At 40.2% G+C, this 17,275-nt stretch overlaps 1 protein-coding gene across 1 annotated transcript in view; it reads right to left on the bottom strand.

Annotated features, from left to right (window-relative positions):
* Positions 1–16,057, bottom strand: part of LOC144600040 (uncharacterized) — a 64,378-nt gene extending 48,321 nt beyond the window's left edge. Inside the window, exon 1 of the mRNA XM_078411393.1 lies at positions 15,942–16,057. Within this exon, the coding sequence (XP_078267519.1) occupies positions 15,942–16,057 (116 nt within the window). The remainder of the gene's footprint in view (positions 1–15,941) is intronic.
* Positions 16,058–17,275: the final 1,218 nt, after the last annotated feature.

The following is a 17,275-nucleotide window of genomic DNA, read 5'->3' on the forward strand; positions in this document are numbered from 1 at the left end:
TCAGTTTCACAACATGTTTACTGCTTGCATCTGCACAATTCTTTCACTGGCTCCTATTGCTCTAGCTACTTCTTTGGTTTCCAAATCCAAAGGTTTAAACTATTTGTAGACACAAAATGGGTGAGTAACAGCGGGACAGGCAGCATCTCTGAATAGAAGGAATGAGTGATGTTTTGGGTCGAGAATCTTCTTCAGACTGTTTGTTCTTCTGCCATTTATCCTATTTCCTGGATTGGTTTCCATTTACCCATCTAATTTATTAGCTGTCATCTCTGCTGTCCTTAACTTTCAAAACTTCCCTTTCGCACAGCCTCATTTAAGTTTTGCCACCAATTCTTTCTGAACAATGCTTCAGCCCACCTACTGATTTCCCGAGCTTGTGCTACTCAAGGAAGACCCTGGAGATCTAATATAATCCACAAATGATTGAATGATGCAGCATGGAAGCAGGCCCTTTGGCACACCGAGTCCACACAGACCACTGATCATAAGTTCACACCAGTTCCGCACGTCGTTGGGATGTGGGTAGAAACCAGAGCACCCGTAGAAATCCCGATGGTCACAGGGAGAACGTGCAAACTCCACACAGACAACACCCGAGGTCTGGATTAAACACAGGGTCTGGCACTAAGAGGGAGCAGCTTTACCAGTTACACCACGGTGCATTTATCACATTAAACAGTTTAGTATAGTATAGTTTAGTAATAGTTTAGTTTACCGAGGTACAGTGAAAAGCTTTTGTTGCATACTAACCAGACAAAGGAGACTATTTATGATTACAATCGAGCCATCTACAGTGCACAGATATGATATAGTGAATAACATTTAGTGCAAGATAAAGTACAGTAAAGTCTGATTAAAGATAGTCCGAGAGTCTCTAGTAAGGTAGATAGTAGCTCAGGACCGCTCTTAGTTGTTAATAGGATGATTCAGTTGCCTGATAACAGCTGGGATTAAACTGTCGCCGAATCTGGAGGTGTGCGTTTTCATACTTCTGTACCTTCACTATTTTCACCACCTATCTTCACCATACTACTCTTCGTCTGAGAAGTTCAAATTTGTCTCAAAGATTGAGATCATTCATGCACTTACTTTCTCTTACTGTCTTTATATTTTGTGGCACCAGACCTTGACTTCCAACCCTCTCAAAGTTATATACCATCTCCTCTTTCCTAAATATTTCTATTTAACTCTAGGCTATCCCTTAGACATCCACACTAACAAAAACACTTATTTTTGCTTACTTAACATTACTAATGGCAAAGTATGAACTATATCATCCGATATATATCATCAACTAGAGCATCAACATGCCTATAATATTCTCTCCTGATGGTTTATCCAGACTTTTGATTATTTCGTTCTTTTTCACAACTAATATTATCGTGTCTTTCAAACTCTTTTCTAAATAACAGATCTACTGTTTTAAAATTTAACCTGCATCCTAATTCTAAAGGAGGTTTGGTATAACATTGGTATTGTACTCTTCCTATTGTTATTATCTTTAATACCTCCTTGCTTAGTTCTAAAAATTCCCAAAGTCTTGCATTTTCCACTGTGACCATTGCTTCCAATTTTGTGCATCTCCACCTGACTTTGCTCTGCCACGAGCTTCAAAAATCACTTGCAATTTTGGCCTCATTTCTCACCGACTCCCCAAACCATCTAGTCACCAAATGTTACCTGGATGTTACCCCGCTTGCTACTGGTTTCTTAAAACTTGTTATTAGCTTGTACTTCACTCATTTTTCTGCTCTTGAACATTTTTTACATTAAATTCAAAACAATAATGAAAGTAATAAATGACATACTAACACCGCTTTTAGAGTGAGAACAATAGTCTCCTCAGAGCACAGTAATACCTATATGGGAAAGCAAAGTATTGAAATATAACTCTAATCATTAATCATTTTTATAATGTGAGATGCTCAGGCTTTGGGAATAGAGTATGCAAATAGGAGAAATTCAAAAGGAATTGGCATTTACTCAAATGGTAATGATAATAGTCCATGACAAGGCAGCTGGCTCATTGCAAGTTTCACTTCAGGACAGGTTCAGTATAATGGTGGGATTTCTATTATGTGCAAAGGCAGTGTGCACTATTCAAAACCAGAATGTATGACTTGCTAAACTTGTTTCCAGATTTCCCTTGTGTCACAATCAAAAGAGATGGCAAACATTTTGTTGAAGACATAGTTAATAGTATTTAAACGTTCAATCTTCAATTCAAACTTTTTTTTTTAACACGCATACCATATTTAAATTTTTTGTGTAGTATTTCATACATGGCTAAGAGAAGACAAAATTAAATTGACTTTGAGGTTAGCCAAACTCCAGTGTTGCTCTTTTGAGTAACCAAATCTGAAGCTCTGTATTATTCCTAATAGTTGCAATGAATTCTTGGGGGGAAAAAGTGGATTTCCTTCAATGTCCTTGTTGTAGCCTTTATTACAGTAAAGGGATATAGTAGAGGAACGTTTTTTCTGATTAGAGGTCTGTGACCAGCAGTGTTCCACAATGTTAAGTAACAGGATTTGTTTGGGATATATATTAATGATCTGGATGTATATGTTTGAATTCTGATTAGTAAGTTTGCCAATGACACAAATCAAGACAGCTGTGGATAGCGAGGAATGCTGTCAAAGGATATAACGGATATAGATCAGTTGGAAATTTGAGGAGAGAAATGGCAGATGTGGTTTAATCTGGACGTGTGGGACGATGCCTTTAAGGGGGTCAAATTTAAGAGGAGAATTTATAGTAAATGGCAAGACATTGAGACAGGTGAGAGGCTGTAAATTCATAACTCTTTTAAAGTTGCAACACCAGTAAATTTGGTGGTAAAGGAGGAGTTTGGAGTGCTTATCTTCATTGGTAAAGGTACCAAGCACAACATTTGGAAGGTCATGCTACAACTGTATAAAACTTTAGTTAGTCTACATTTAGAGTATTGTCTGCAGTTCTACTTGCCACACAATGGGAAGGATGTGGATACTTTGGGGAGGTTGCAGAAGAGGTTCATTGAGACTTTACCTGGATTGGAATGTATTGGCTACCAAGTAAACAAATTTGGATTGTTTTCTCTGGAGCATCAGAGGCTGTCGGGTGACTGGAATAAAGTACATAGAATTGTGAGAGGAATAGAAATGTTGAAGTTAGTGTAGTACAGGTTTATGATGAGAGGGAAATCATTTACAAGAGATTTGCCAGGCAAGTTTTGTTTTACACAAAAAGTGGTGGGTACCTGAAACATGGTGCCAGGAAAGGTGATAAAAACAGATATGTTAGCAATGTTTAAGAGACATTTAGACACACAGACAGGCGGGGAATAGATGCAGGTAAATGGGATTGGTTTAGATTGGCATCATTGTTTGCACAGACATGGTGGGCCGAAGAGCTTGTTCATGTGCTCTATTGTTCTACGTAAAGCTGAACAGTTATAGAAGTTGTGGGACAATTTTATAGACAAAAGGTTTGATCAAGCATATAATGCATCTGTTCAATTTGAAGCAAGTTGAATTCTTGAAATCTCAGAGTTGAAAGAGGTTTTTGTTAAACAAAGTAGGCTGATCAAAACTATGTTGTGCGGCATCAATAGAGCTTTGACTCATTTATGGATAAGTTTAATACTGGTACCAAAATAGGCGAGGAATCAGTGTTTAATTGTCATATATTCCAGCAACAGAACAATTAAATTCCCACTTGCTGCAGCTTAAAAGGTTCCGAAACACAATAATCCAAAGATAATATATGATCAAAAATACAATAAATTAATAACAGTGATACTATGTAACCATAACTGGGCAATAACTATAAACCCCAGTGCAACCAAAAGCACTGTCCAGTGAAAATCATGGTTGCTGAGATTAGTGCTATATAGTGTTCAAGAGCATGATGATTGCTGGGGAAAAGCTGCTTCTTGAAACGGGTGGTCAGTTATCAGGTTCCTGTACCTTCTTCCCAATGGTAGTCGTGAAATGAGAGCATGGCCAGGGTGATGTCTGACGCCTATAGGTCCCTATCATGGTCAGGCCAGTACCTGTGATGGACCGGGTAGTGTCTACCATTTTGTCATATCCTTCATTCTTGCATATTTGAGTTGCCAAACCAGGTCATCGTGCAACCGGTCATTGTGCTCTCTACAGTAAACTGGTAGGAAGTTCGATAAACGGTTCGTTGGCATACAAAAATCCCTCAAACCTCTAAGGAAGTAGAGGCGTTGATGAGCTTTCTTTGCGATTGTAATTCTAGGGACTGAATGAATTTTAGGTGCATTGTCTTCACCTGCAAGTATTGCTTGACACATTCAAGACCTTTATTTCTTAAAAGACATCGAGTTTATTAAACCATTCTTACAAGTCTGAAGGGTCTCGACCCGAAACGTCGCCCATTCTTTCTCTCCGTAGATGCTGCCTGTCCCACTGAGTTACTCCAGCATTTTGTGTCTACCTCCCATTCTTATTGATTCTATTGTTATACATTCTTTCTTCCTCCACTGAATAATTTTAAGTAGCACAACAAGAGCTGGATTTTCAAAGCCTTAAAACAGGAACAAGTGGATGAATTATTGTTGATTGTTTCACAAAAACAAACAAAATGAATAATTGTTTTGCGTCAAATTTCTGCTTTATCTTACAACAATTTCAGAAAAGCTGCCCACCAACACTAACTCATGAGGAATTCCAAATAATATTGAATTCGGTAGCTACATTCATTTAGATACTGTATGTAATATTAGACTGACTTGCCTTTGTCTTTCACCAGATTATTAAGTCACTATGTCCTGCTCTTCTGTGTCAGGTATTTGGGACCCTCTCCAAATCACCTAATAGTTATACATGTGCTGGGTCTTGCACATGATTTTCCATCCACTGTTGTCATCCTGATGCCATTTGTGTTGTAGTATCAATTCCATTTGTTAACCACTTTATGTTCTGTACCTGATAGCCAAGCTATTTTTGCACATATATTACATTTTCCTTGCTCTGTTCCTTACAAGTTATTCATCCACACATCAAACATAAGCGATATTTTATTTAATCTGGGCTTGGAAATTCAATTAAAGTCAGACAAATGTCTTGAATACAAACAGTTTAGTTCAGCCTGTGACAATGGGAGCAAGTAGTGTAAACCAGAGGCAATGGTCCCAATACTCAACTGCAAAATAAAAACTGTGCTGCATGAGGAATTGATCAGCTAAGCAGTCTAAACAACACAGATACAGCAAATGAAAGGTGGACCACGGTGATGCGAGCATACATGGAGATGCCAAAGTCCTTTCTTCCTCTCCCCCTCCCTCTCTGTGGACACAGAGAGAATATGACAACAAAAAGGTGAAGATGAGAGAGCCAGGTGTAGCTTGTTGGGATCTTGAGATGCTGCTGTAGGGACATAGGGATTGGCTGGGAGAGTTCGAACCCTCGGATTGGCTAGCGATGTCACCAGGTGTGCCAGCGCGGGAGGGACAAGCAGTCTAGTGTTGAACTCCGTCTAGGTAAGACGTTTTGTTGGTTGTCTAGTTTTGAGTGTTGCGATTGTCACGGAGTTTTGCCCATGCAATAAACTCTGTCTGCAACACCCATCCGCTTCCAGACTCGCCACACTGCAATTATAAATGAGATTGACAAGAGGGAAACTAAAACCTCAGGTACAGTGGGTGGCCAACAATGCCTTATAAGTTCAGACAGCTTTAAGAGGAGAAATGTACCACTAAAAAATTGCTAATCGTAAAATTGTTTTGGGACATTTCTGAGAAGCAGCAGGGAAAACTGGGGCGATGAAAGTGATGCAAGTGTGAAAGTGTTTAAAAAAGAATGGACATTTACTCTATTAGCAAGCACGAGGTCCAGAGAAAAAAAAAAAGTTGATAGGTTAAGAGCGAATGAGATCAAGGGAGCAAGAGCTGGATGAAGAGACAAGATGAACCCAGAAAAGGCAAGAGGAGGAAAGTGGTAGAACCAATACAAGATTTGTATTTGAAGAAACCTTGGCTTCATGAGCAAAGTGAAGGGCATAGAAACATAGAAAATAGGTGCAGGAGTAGGCCATTCGGCCCTTCGAGCCTGCACCGCCATTCAATATGATCATGGCTGATCATCCAGCTCAGTAACCTGTACCTGCCTTCTCTCCATACCCCCTGATCCCTTTAGCCACAAGGGCCACATCAAACTCCCTCTTAAATATAGCCAATGAACTGGCCTCAACTACCTTCTGTGGCAGAGAATTCCACAGACTCACCACTCTCTGTGTGAAGAAATGTTTTCTCATCTCGGTCCTAAAAGACTTCCCCCTTATCCTTAAGCTGTGACCCCTGGTCCTGGACTTCCCCAACATCGGGAACAATCTTCTCTTTGCTTCCTGTCCGCCAACCAATTCTCTATCCACCTCAACACTGAACCCCCAATACCGTGTGCTTTAAGTTTGTAACCCAATCTCCCATGTGGGACCTTGTCGAAGGCCTTCTGAAAGTCCAGATATAACACATCGACTGGTTCTCCCTTATCCACTCTACTAGTTACATCCTCGAAAAATTCTATAAGATTCGTCAGGCATGATTTGCCTTTCATAAATCCATGCTGACTTTGTCCGATGATTTCATCACTTTCCAAATGTGATGCTATCACATCTTTAATAACTGACTCTAGCATTTTCCCCACTACCGATGTTAGTCTATAATTCCTCGTTTTCTCTTTCCCTCCCTTTTTAAAAAGTGGGGTTACATTAGCTACCCTCCAATCCTCAGGAACTACTCCAGAATCTAAAGAGTTTTGAAAAATTATCACTAATGCATCCACTATTGCTGAGGCTACTGGGCATTATAGATGGGTAACAACAAGGATAGCCAAACTTATGCCATCATTCCCCTTTACAAAAGTGCCCATGAATTTTTGGACATTTTCTGGCAGGGTCGATGGAAAAAGAATCTCTCAAATGTTTTGGCAAGCTTTGCACATTCAGTATACAGTTAGGATAAGTACAGCGGAGCACAACTTTTCATAATCAACAAAATAACAGTGTTGATTTTTCTTAATATATACGAATAATATTCCTCTATAAATGAGGATACCTAATGGAAATCACAGTATTAAGCCAGATCTTTTAATGCTAATTGCAACACATCCACTTCCCTTGGTAAATTCAACCCACAATATTAATTAAGACGGCACATGATAACTCACCTTTGTCATTTGAACAGCAAAATTGTTGTTTACATAAAGTTATGTTCAACAAGTTGCCCTCTGTGCTGTGAACATGATGTTCGGGTGACATGGTTCACAAACTTTAAAAGGAATCTAAGAAGTTCCTGGAAAACAGCTAATGTTATTACTGGAAATAGGTGGTGTTGTATGGAGAACCCATATATAGAAGCAATACAGCTAGGAGTACATAAACCAACTTAAATCTGCGGAAACGTTTCATGTACTCTCACACTTTTAACCTCAGGGCTGAAAAAAGGCGTTTAAAATTGGATTGGCGGAGGAAAAAAATAATTGTAATCCTGATTGTGTATTTATGCAAGCGTTGAAAAATAGTTTAGAAGTAAAAGAAAAATGAGCTAAAAAAACTTTATATCAAAGTTACCATGTGGTGATTATTCTGGTCTGAATGCATTAGAAATTAAACCATAGCAGGCAAAGTTATAATTCTGATCAGAGACACAGTGCTGCCTTACAGCGCCTGTGACCCGGGTTCCATCCTCACTACAGGTGATGTTTGTACACATTTTTTACATTCTCCCTGTGGGCTTTCTCCAGTTTCTCTGATTTCCTTGCAAATTCCAAAGATGTGTAGGTTTGCAGGTTAAATGGCTTCTGTAAATTGTCCTTAGTGTGCAAGGTAGAACTGGTATATGGTGATTGTTGGTTAGCATGGACTTGGTGGGCTGAAGGGCTTGTTTCCACCCTGTGTCTCTAAACTAAACTTGCCATTATTGAAATTGAGATGATTTATGAAAATGGACATTGAACCCAATAAACAGTAGGAATCAAGTGAGGATAGGGGCAGAATTCAATGAATTAATCTTGTACATGCTTTCCAGATTATTCTAGAAACTCCAGAATATAGTGGACTATAGACAATAGGTGCAGGAGGAGGCCATTCGGCCCTTCGAGCCAGCACCGCCATTCAATGTGATCATGGCTGATCATTCTCAATCAGTACCCCGTTCCTGCCTTCTCTCCATACCCCCTGACTCCGCTATCCTTAAGAGCTCTATCTAGCTCTAAACTTCATTGTTCTCAAAACCCACATATTTGTGCGTAGAATATTAATCTTTCAAAGTAGCACAGCACGAAGATTGAGTATTCAACCCTCTCCAAAGACTGGTGTAGATAATTTAGATTGATACTGCAATGTTGTACGGATAGAATGCTGCATTGTCAGAGGTGCTGCTTTTCCATGAGCAACTTAACCTAAATTATGCCTCATGCAGAAAAAAACATGGTATAGCATTGGCGATCAAGATTCCCCCCCCCATTCTCATCAATTTGAACAAACGTTTAATTTTTTCATTGCTTTCGATGGGTTAAAAGTCTGCTGCATTAAATCTGTTACCTTATTTCCTATATATGAATGATATCATAGACATTAATTGGCAGTATTACATTAATTAAAATTCCTTTTTAAAGGTGACCCAAATCAGCTCTTGTTATCCTTCATACCCTTCCACTCCACCACATAACCCTACAAAGTAAATTTCCTAACTGCAGAAAGGAGTTTAATACTTTATGTGGCACAGAGACAAATTATCTGCCTTTTCACTTTGGTTGCATTCTGCTATATTTAAAATATATTTTGTGGAAGTCAGTTTTTCCAGTAATTTTCCCTGATCTAACCAGAGCTCTGCGTATAAAGAAAATCGCGAAGACGTACACATTTAAGAGAGGTGGGATTGGACAAAGGAGGCAGGGTGCAAAGGAGAATGCGATACCGAAGAGAATGTTCTCTGTACATTAGGGGTAGTGTGTTTCAAGAAGAACACGCATAAAGAAATGGAAATGTATATACAACATTTGAGAACATGCTCATTTGAAACACAGTAAGAATATGAACAAGACTAAATATCCTATGACCAAAGATGAAAAGTATTAAAAGAGAAAAATGCAAACTGTTCAGAGCAGCCAAAAGGAAAACATAGAACAGAATAGCACAGAAACAGATTCTTCAACCCACAATGTCTGTGCCAAACATGATGCCAATATAAACTAATCTCATCAGCCTGCACGTGATCCGTATCCCTCCATTTCCATATCTATTGAAAATCCTCTTAAATGCCACTATTCCATCTGCCTCCACCAGCACCCCTACAGTGTATGGCACCCTTGTCCCTCTCACCTTAAAGCTATGCATTCTAGTCTTTAACAATTCCAACCTGTGAAGAAGGTTCTATCTACCCTATCTATGCCTCTCATAACTTTATATATTTCGATTGGATCTACCCTCTACCTCCAGTTCTCCAGAAAAAAACAATCCAAGCCTGTCTAATCTCTACTTCTCGATCGACACCCTCTAACCCAGGCAGCATTCTGGTAAACCTCATGCCCCCCTGCCCCCCCCCTCCATAGCCTCTACATCCTTCCCTTAATGGGATGACCAGAATGGCATGCAATACTCCAAATGCGGCCTAACCAAAATCTTCAGAGACATGCATCATGACTTCCTAACTCTTGTACTCAATGCCCCGATCAATGAAGGCAAGCATACCACACTCATTCTTTACCAAGGTATGGATTTAAAGCTCAAGATCCCACTCAGCATCAATGCTGTTAAAGGTCTTGCCATTAACTGTATCCTTTCCCTTACATTCGAGCTCCCAAAGTGCAAAACTTCATACTTTCTCAGATATTAAAGACAGAAAAATGGAAAGTAAGACACTTCTGCAAAGGCAGCTCCAGAAACATTACAAGTTTTAAATCAACTATATATTTTAAAGGTATTTATTCACAAAATGCTGGAGTAACTCAACAGGTCAGGCAGCATCTCAGGAGAGAAGGAATGGGTGACGTTTCGGGTCGAGACCCTTCTTCACACTGATAAAGAGTCAATATAAAGAGTCATTCTGCTTTCAGTCAGCCTAACACCAACATACGTTTGCAACAATTCACTACAACAGTGGGTCTCACAAACCGCAGTCACTCCAATAATCATTTAAAGTTTAGAGTTTAGTTTAAACTGCAAGTGAATGAAGCAGTCACTGAATAGAGCAGCTAATGGAACAAATGGAGTAATAATCTTTCATACTTAAATATGTAGTCAAGGATAACAAAGCATCTTAAAAATACAGTTAAAGCTAATACATGGCATTCTTATAATTCACAATTTAGCAAGGATCTATTAGCAATAGTAGAAAAAGTTTAGGAAGGAACTGCAGATGCTGGTTTAAATCGAAGATAGTAAAAAAATGCTGGAATAACTCAGCGGGACAGGCAGCATCTCTGGAGAGAAGGAATGGGTGATGTTTTGGGTCGAGACTCAAGGGTCTCGACCCAAAACGTCACCCATTCCTCTCCAGAGATGTTGGCTGTCCCGTTGAGTTACTCCAGCATTGGGTGTCTATCTTCGTACAAAAGGTTTATTTATGCAATAAGTTGCCTACCCATCATGATTCATCCAAACTCCACAGCTAAAACGATAACATGAATGTGAAATCTATACCACATTTATAGCCATTAGCTCAAATTTTGTCTTTACAATTTAACTAACGAATTTAAAAAAAACTCGTGGCACAAAATGAATGTCTAAAGATTTATGTAAACAACAAATTGTTAAAGATTGGGCTGGAATTGAACCAATTAAATCATTAAAGCATTCTGGTTCTCTTACTTGTCATTAAAGCACACCAAGTAAATGTATTATTTAACCAAAAAAGCAGAGTGCAAAAAAACTGTTACCATTTCTTCCTTTCCAGAAATGTTAAAATAAAATTTGTACGATTAAGCAGGCCTCACTTTCTCATTGTTAACTCATGGGAAACAAGTCAGCACTACTAAATATGTGGATAAGGGAAAAAGTGAAGGGACACTGGGAGGAGACACATGAAGCAGATGTGACAAATATGGGGACAGTTTAAGGCACCTGTGACATGAAGTTAACAATGCACAGACACTTCCACCTATGCTCAGCATGGCATTAGTGAGATTTTTAATACATTAAAATGATTGGCAGGGAGTTTACAAAGTATAAAATTGATGGCCCAGCAGACACTATTTAAATTGCACGATTCACTACTTTTAGCATAATATATTTCTTGTTTGAAGTAAAAACAAAGATTTATAAATCACAACTTTTTGATTCAATTTTCAACGGGTAAGCAATTAACATTGATGACTTAATCTCTGATGAAATACCACAGTAAATGACATCTGAGTGAAGATGAATCATGACAGGAGGTGACATGTGCAATTTCCCAATGGGCAGTACTTAAGCAGCAAATGCTTCAAAATTTGCAAAATGAAACCTTTTAAAATGCGATTTACATATAAAAAGCAAGGACCAAATGGGTTCCGTTTTAAGCAATTGTATTAAATCCAACTGTGGCAAAATGAAAATAATATATCCAGCCTATTAGTATTAATGATCTGCTAGTATCTGTACTGTAGGTCAGTGGCATTATACTGTTTTGCAGAGCTTAACTTACCCAAACACCAGTCTAAAAAGTACACTGCAAAATCACGCCTATTTTGGCAGAAGTTCAAAACTATACTGGAGTAAGACTTTTCTAAGAATGAAAGAACATAAAATATACAGAAGGAACTTATATGCATACTTTATAATAACTACCCCAAACTTCTGAATAAATTCTTAAATAGTATCAAATGTTGAAAGGTAAAGCATTCTGAAAAATTGCAAAGAAATGTACAAAACCTTAGTTTCATTAGCCTAAGATACTGAATCCATAGAACAAGTGAAGCCAAATGAAATGGGGGATTGTTATGAAGTTAACAGAACTCTTGGTTTTAAATACTGAATTTCTAAATATATGCTAAAGCATAAAATAGCAACTCAGATGCTCACCACTACTTTATCATTCTTTAAATGATCTGCATTTCTATACCTTTGGCACCACAGTAATTATTAAAATATTGGAAAATACTATTTTTTGTAATAAAATAATTGCATAGAAAGTTTGTTTTTAGTTTCCAGTACTAAATGGTCGTCGATATCAGTTGAAGTGAGCAGAACTGAATATCACGAGTGCAATATAATAAGCATTTGATGCGCAGAAACGATGGAACATCATCAAAATGAGTGTTTCTCTCACCATAAATGTTATCTGACCTTGCTGAGTATTTCTAACATTTTTAATTTTACATTACCAGCTTTGGCAGTTTTTACTTTTTGCTCTCAAAATAAACACGGTTTTTAGAATCAATTGGTAAGAGGTTAAGGATTTACATCAAAACAGACAATACATGATAAATAATTAACTAGGCAAACAAAACAAGCAGCTTCTGACCAAATGATTAGACCATAAGTGCATTATAAATGAATGGGAAAACACTTTTAGGAACCGACTCTGGATGAAACAATGTCAACAGATAACAGGAGCATTTCGGCATCTTAAAAATTGCAACAATCATTTTGATTTGATGCATCGTTAAGAATCAACATGGTTTGGTTGTCATGTACAATGTGGTGGTGACATATTGAACATTCCAACAAGCAGCAGAAGGGCATAAAGATTGGCAGAGGTAATCACACTAACAACTCTTAACCTTCTTTCTGCTCTAAAACTCAATCCCACAAGAAAGTTTAGAAAGAACAGACCCACAGCAAAAGTAGTGTTAAATAGTCAGGAATTTTACTTTCCTCACATTACCTCAACCAAACAGACTTGGAAGGGAAAAAAAAGATTTTATGCTTTATCTAGTCACTGCCCAACAATGAATAACATCAAGATGGTACAAACATAGCAAATGAGAGCAGGAAGACACAAAAAGCTGGAGTAACTCAGCAGGTAGGCAGCATCTCTGGAGAGAAGAAATGGGTGACATTTCGGGTCGAGACCGTTCTTCAGTTTCTCGACCTGAAACGTCATCCATTCCTTCTCTCCAGAGATGCTGCCTATTCCACAGAGTTTCTCCAGCATTTTGTGTCCACCTTCGATTTAAACCAGCATCTGCAGTTCTTTCCTACACGTGATAGCAGGAAGTGTGTTTTATGGAGTTTAATGTTCGTTGAGCGCAAACATCTTCAGACAAAGATCAAGACGGATTGACAATATAGAGTTCCACAAATTTGGATTTACAATCAAGGTTAGTGGTTTTTAATAAAAATAGAAAACAGCAGTAGTTAATTCAGCCCATCTCCATGATTTAACATAGTCATGATCATCCACTTCAGTACCCTGGTCCTAACTTCTCACCATATCCCTTTGGCTTTAATTTGCTATTTGAATATATTTGATATGGCCTTCATTGCCTTTTGTCTGTGGGTGAAAGAAATTCTCCTGATCTCTGTTGTAAATGGTGCACTTCACTTTCTGAAGCTGTAACACCTGGCTCTTGACTCTCCATCCATTTGGAATGCCCCCCCCCCCCCTATTTACTGTCTAATCCCGTTAAGAGTTTTATTGGTTTCTATGAGTTCCCCTCTCATAATTCTGTATTCCAGTAAATATAAGTAGAGCTGACCCACTCTCTGCTTGTACATTAATCTTGCAATCTTAAAAATCAGTCTGGCAAACCCTCATTGCACTTCCTTGACATGAAGAACATTTTTCCTCAGGTAATGAGATCATAACTCCACACAGAATTCCAGATGGGTTCTCATAAATGCCATATATATATATCATCCTTACTTATTACTCAAATCCTTTTGAAATGAATGCCAATATTCCATTTGCTGCAGTAGGAAGACTTACTTTTTAGAGACAGGAGTCTTATAACATTTCCCTTTTTTACCAGTCTATCATGATGTAGATAATTTATTTCTCCTCTTCACCAAGACTAACAAACTCTTATTCATGTTAGGCTGCACCTGCCATACATCAGCCTATTCACCCATCTTGTCAAGATCACTATGGAGCCTCACTATATCGTCCTCAGTTTACATGCCTTCAAGCTCAGTGTCATCACAAAGTTGGAAATGTCACATTTAGTTCCCTCATCCAAATCATAGACATATCTTCTGAATAGGTGGGGCCCATACATTGGTCCCTGTAGCACCCCACAATGAGGGACTGCCATCCGGAAAAAGATTTGTAATTTCCACTGTTCCCGTCGGTCATCCAGTTCTCATTCCATGCTAGTACGCCATCTTCAATTCCATACGATTTAATTTTGTACATTAATTGCATATTTGACCTTCTGAAATTCTGAATATATTGAGCCACTAGTTTTCCTTACAGAGTAATTAAGTTATAAAGACATATAGTGTGTCTACAACTTGTAATAAAGTCCCCCCCTCCCACCTTGAACCAGCCCTCTGGTTCTTGATTCTACTACTCTGGGTAAAAGATTATGCATTTTGCTTATCTTTTTCTCTTATGGTCCTATAAGAGGGTAAGATTACCCCTCATCCTTATGTCTTGTACAACTGCAACATGTCCTCCCAACTTTGATACTCAATACTCTGACAGATGAAGACCAATGTGCCGAAAGCCTTCTTGAACACCCCATCTACCCGTGACACCACTTTCAAGGAACTATGTACCTGCACTCCTAGATCGCTCTGGTCTACAACATTCCCCAGGGTCCTGCCATTTACTGTGTTCTGTATTCCACTTGTTAAATTTTCAAAAAACTCCAGGACATGCATTAAGCATGGCTTCTCTTTCATAATTCCTTGCTGACCACGTTCAATCTAGTTCGTTATATAAACTATATAAACTAGTAACACAACTGCACCAGATGCCAATTTGATCTAACATTTTTATTTTTACAGGTTTGAAAACTTATTACAAGCACGAAAGCTACAAGATTTAGAGTTTTCCTGCCACCTTACTTTCTTGCCAATGTTAGTAAGAAAATGAAAAAATAGCTGCATAAAAAATCTTCCCAGAACCACTCCATTCATTAGAGCTGTAATATTGCATTGTTTTTGAGATTTGTTGATCATCCATTCACTTCCTAATGACTCGAGTATCTTTGAAGAATGTAATGAGCATCAAATATGAATATTCTAGAAAAAGACAGAATGCGATATTCAATTGATCTAAATTTATATTTTTCCGCAAGTTCCAGAGAGACATAGATCGGGTAGACAGTTAAATCTTTTCTCCGGGAAATGTCAAAAATGATGGGGCATAACTTTAAGAGAGGGTAAATTTTGTTTACACAGAAAGTGCTAGGAGCCAGAAACACACTGCCTGGGATGGTGGTAGAGGCATAATGGCATTTAAGAGGCTTTTAGATGGGCACATGGATATGCAGGGAATGGAATTGCGTGTAAGCAGAGATTAGTTTAATTTGGCATGGACATTGTGGGTAAAAGATGTTTCTGTGTTGTCCTGTGTTATTTTCTATAATATTTCATAAACCTACTCCAGAAGAGGGAAAATTAGATTTTTCCACATAATGGGAGGAAAAATAAATGATAAAAACCTATCATAGGGATGGGAAGACAAATCATTCAACAACTCTCAACAATTCTGTTGCAGAATACCCACTTACTGCAAAAGTTGGAAAGCCATGACGAAGAACCAGACACCAAGGTGAAGCAAATTTGAAGGGATCAGATCAATTATAAACAAGTGACATCAAGGGTGTAAAAAACAGTGCTGGAGCATCGCATTGTGTCAGGCTGGATCTGTGGAGGGAAAGGGTCTGTCCATTCTCTCCATAGATGCTGCTTGACCTGCTGAGTTATTGCAACACTTTGTATTTTGCTCAAGATTCCAGTATCTACAGTTTCTTATGACGACAAAGGTGTAACTTGAAACATGTGGCAAATTTTCATTTAACCAAAGGAGTGAGGAATCAAAATGAAAAAAAAGTACAAACGGTTGAAATGCGATATCTGAAGCCGCAGTGGAGGGAACTGGAACCGTTTTCCTCCTCCTTATCCCTTTAACAGGACTCAGTCCCAGCGAGTGACCAACAATTCCTGTGACAACCATCTTCTTCCAAGGCCAGCTTTCAGAAGGATATGCGGGGAGCCGTGAGTTAACGTTGGCGGGGTGCGGCTCTACAATGAACCAAGTGGGGTGGCGGCTGACAAACTTTTTTTATTGCCGGAGGTGGGAAGCTGCCTGCAAGGCCGCGTATTCCTCCTCCGCCCCGTGTGGCGGGGCCGGGGGCCGGGCCGAGACAGGCGGGATGCGACCCCTAGCGCCGGGGCCGCCACCCTCAACCCCTGGGCCGCCACGCAGATCCTCGGGCAGCTCCAACCCCTCACTACCCGGGCATGGAGGGAGGGGGAGTGGTGGGGGTGAGGCGCCGGCGGGCACGGCCCACCGTCCGGCCAGACCGTTATCTATCCACCTCCTCGGCCAGCGGGGCGCGTCAAACCGCCGGTTAACCGCTGTCCCGTCCCATCCCCCACCGATCAAAGAGGCCCGTGTGGGCTGACAAGCTCGGGGGCCGCCGCTGCCACCGTGCCGGGCCTGGCCTCGCCCCTCCCCCAGCCGGCCGCTCGTTCACTCACCGGCGGCGACGCTGCTGCTGCTGCTACTGCTCTGCCGCTGCAGCGACTCCCTTGCTCGCGGCCTCGCGGCTTTTTCCGGCTCGTGTCCGTTTCGAACGCGCGGATCCGGGACTCGCGCAGCGCGGCGGGGGGACTCGTCTGGCGCCACACGTCACAATGCACTAGGCTTCCCAGCCAATGGCGCGGCGCGGCCGGCAGACGCCCCACCCACCCAGCGCGTGAACATTCCAGCGGGCGAGGCACGTGAGGGGGCGGCTGCAGCAGGCGCAGCGCTGCACACCCGCCCGCACCAGCAGCTCGCTACCTCCCCACGGGAGATAGACACTACTGGGCGGCTTACAACCCCATTACTTCTCTCCAGCGATGCTGCCTGTCCCGCTGAATTACTCCAGCATTTTGTGTCCATCTTCGATTTAAACCTGCATCTGCAGTTCCTTCCTACACCAGCGTATGAATATTGAGTAGTCTAGTCGAGTCCAGGTAGGCGAGGGACCGCCTGCTGAGGGCGTGGATATGGCGTAGAATTAAGTAAAGTCTGAAGAAGGGTCTCGACCCGAAACCCCATCATTTTCTTCGCTCCGGAGGTGCTGCCCATCCCGCTGAATTACTCCAGCATGTTGTCTATCTTCGTTATGAATACTGATTTATCTAAGTACAAGTAACTCGCTTTCCCTCTCTCTGCGTCCCTCGC

This window comes from Rhinoraja longicauda, chromosome 14, assembly GCF_053455715.1.
Source record: "Rhinoraja longicauda isolate Sanriku21f chromosome 14, sRhiLon1.1, whole genome shotgun sequence".
Classification (NCBI taxonomy): domain Eukaryota; kingdom Metazoa; phylum Chordata; class Chondrichthyes; order Rajiformes; family Arhynchobatidae; genus Rhinoraja; species Rhinoraja longicauda.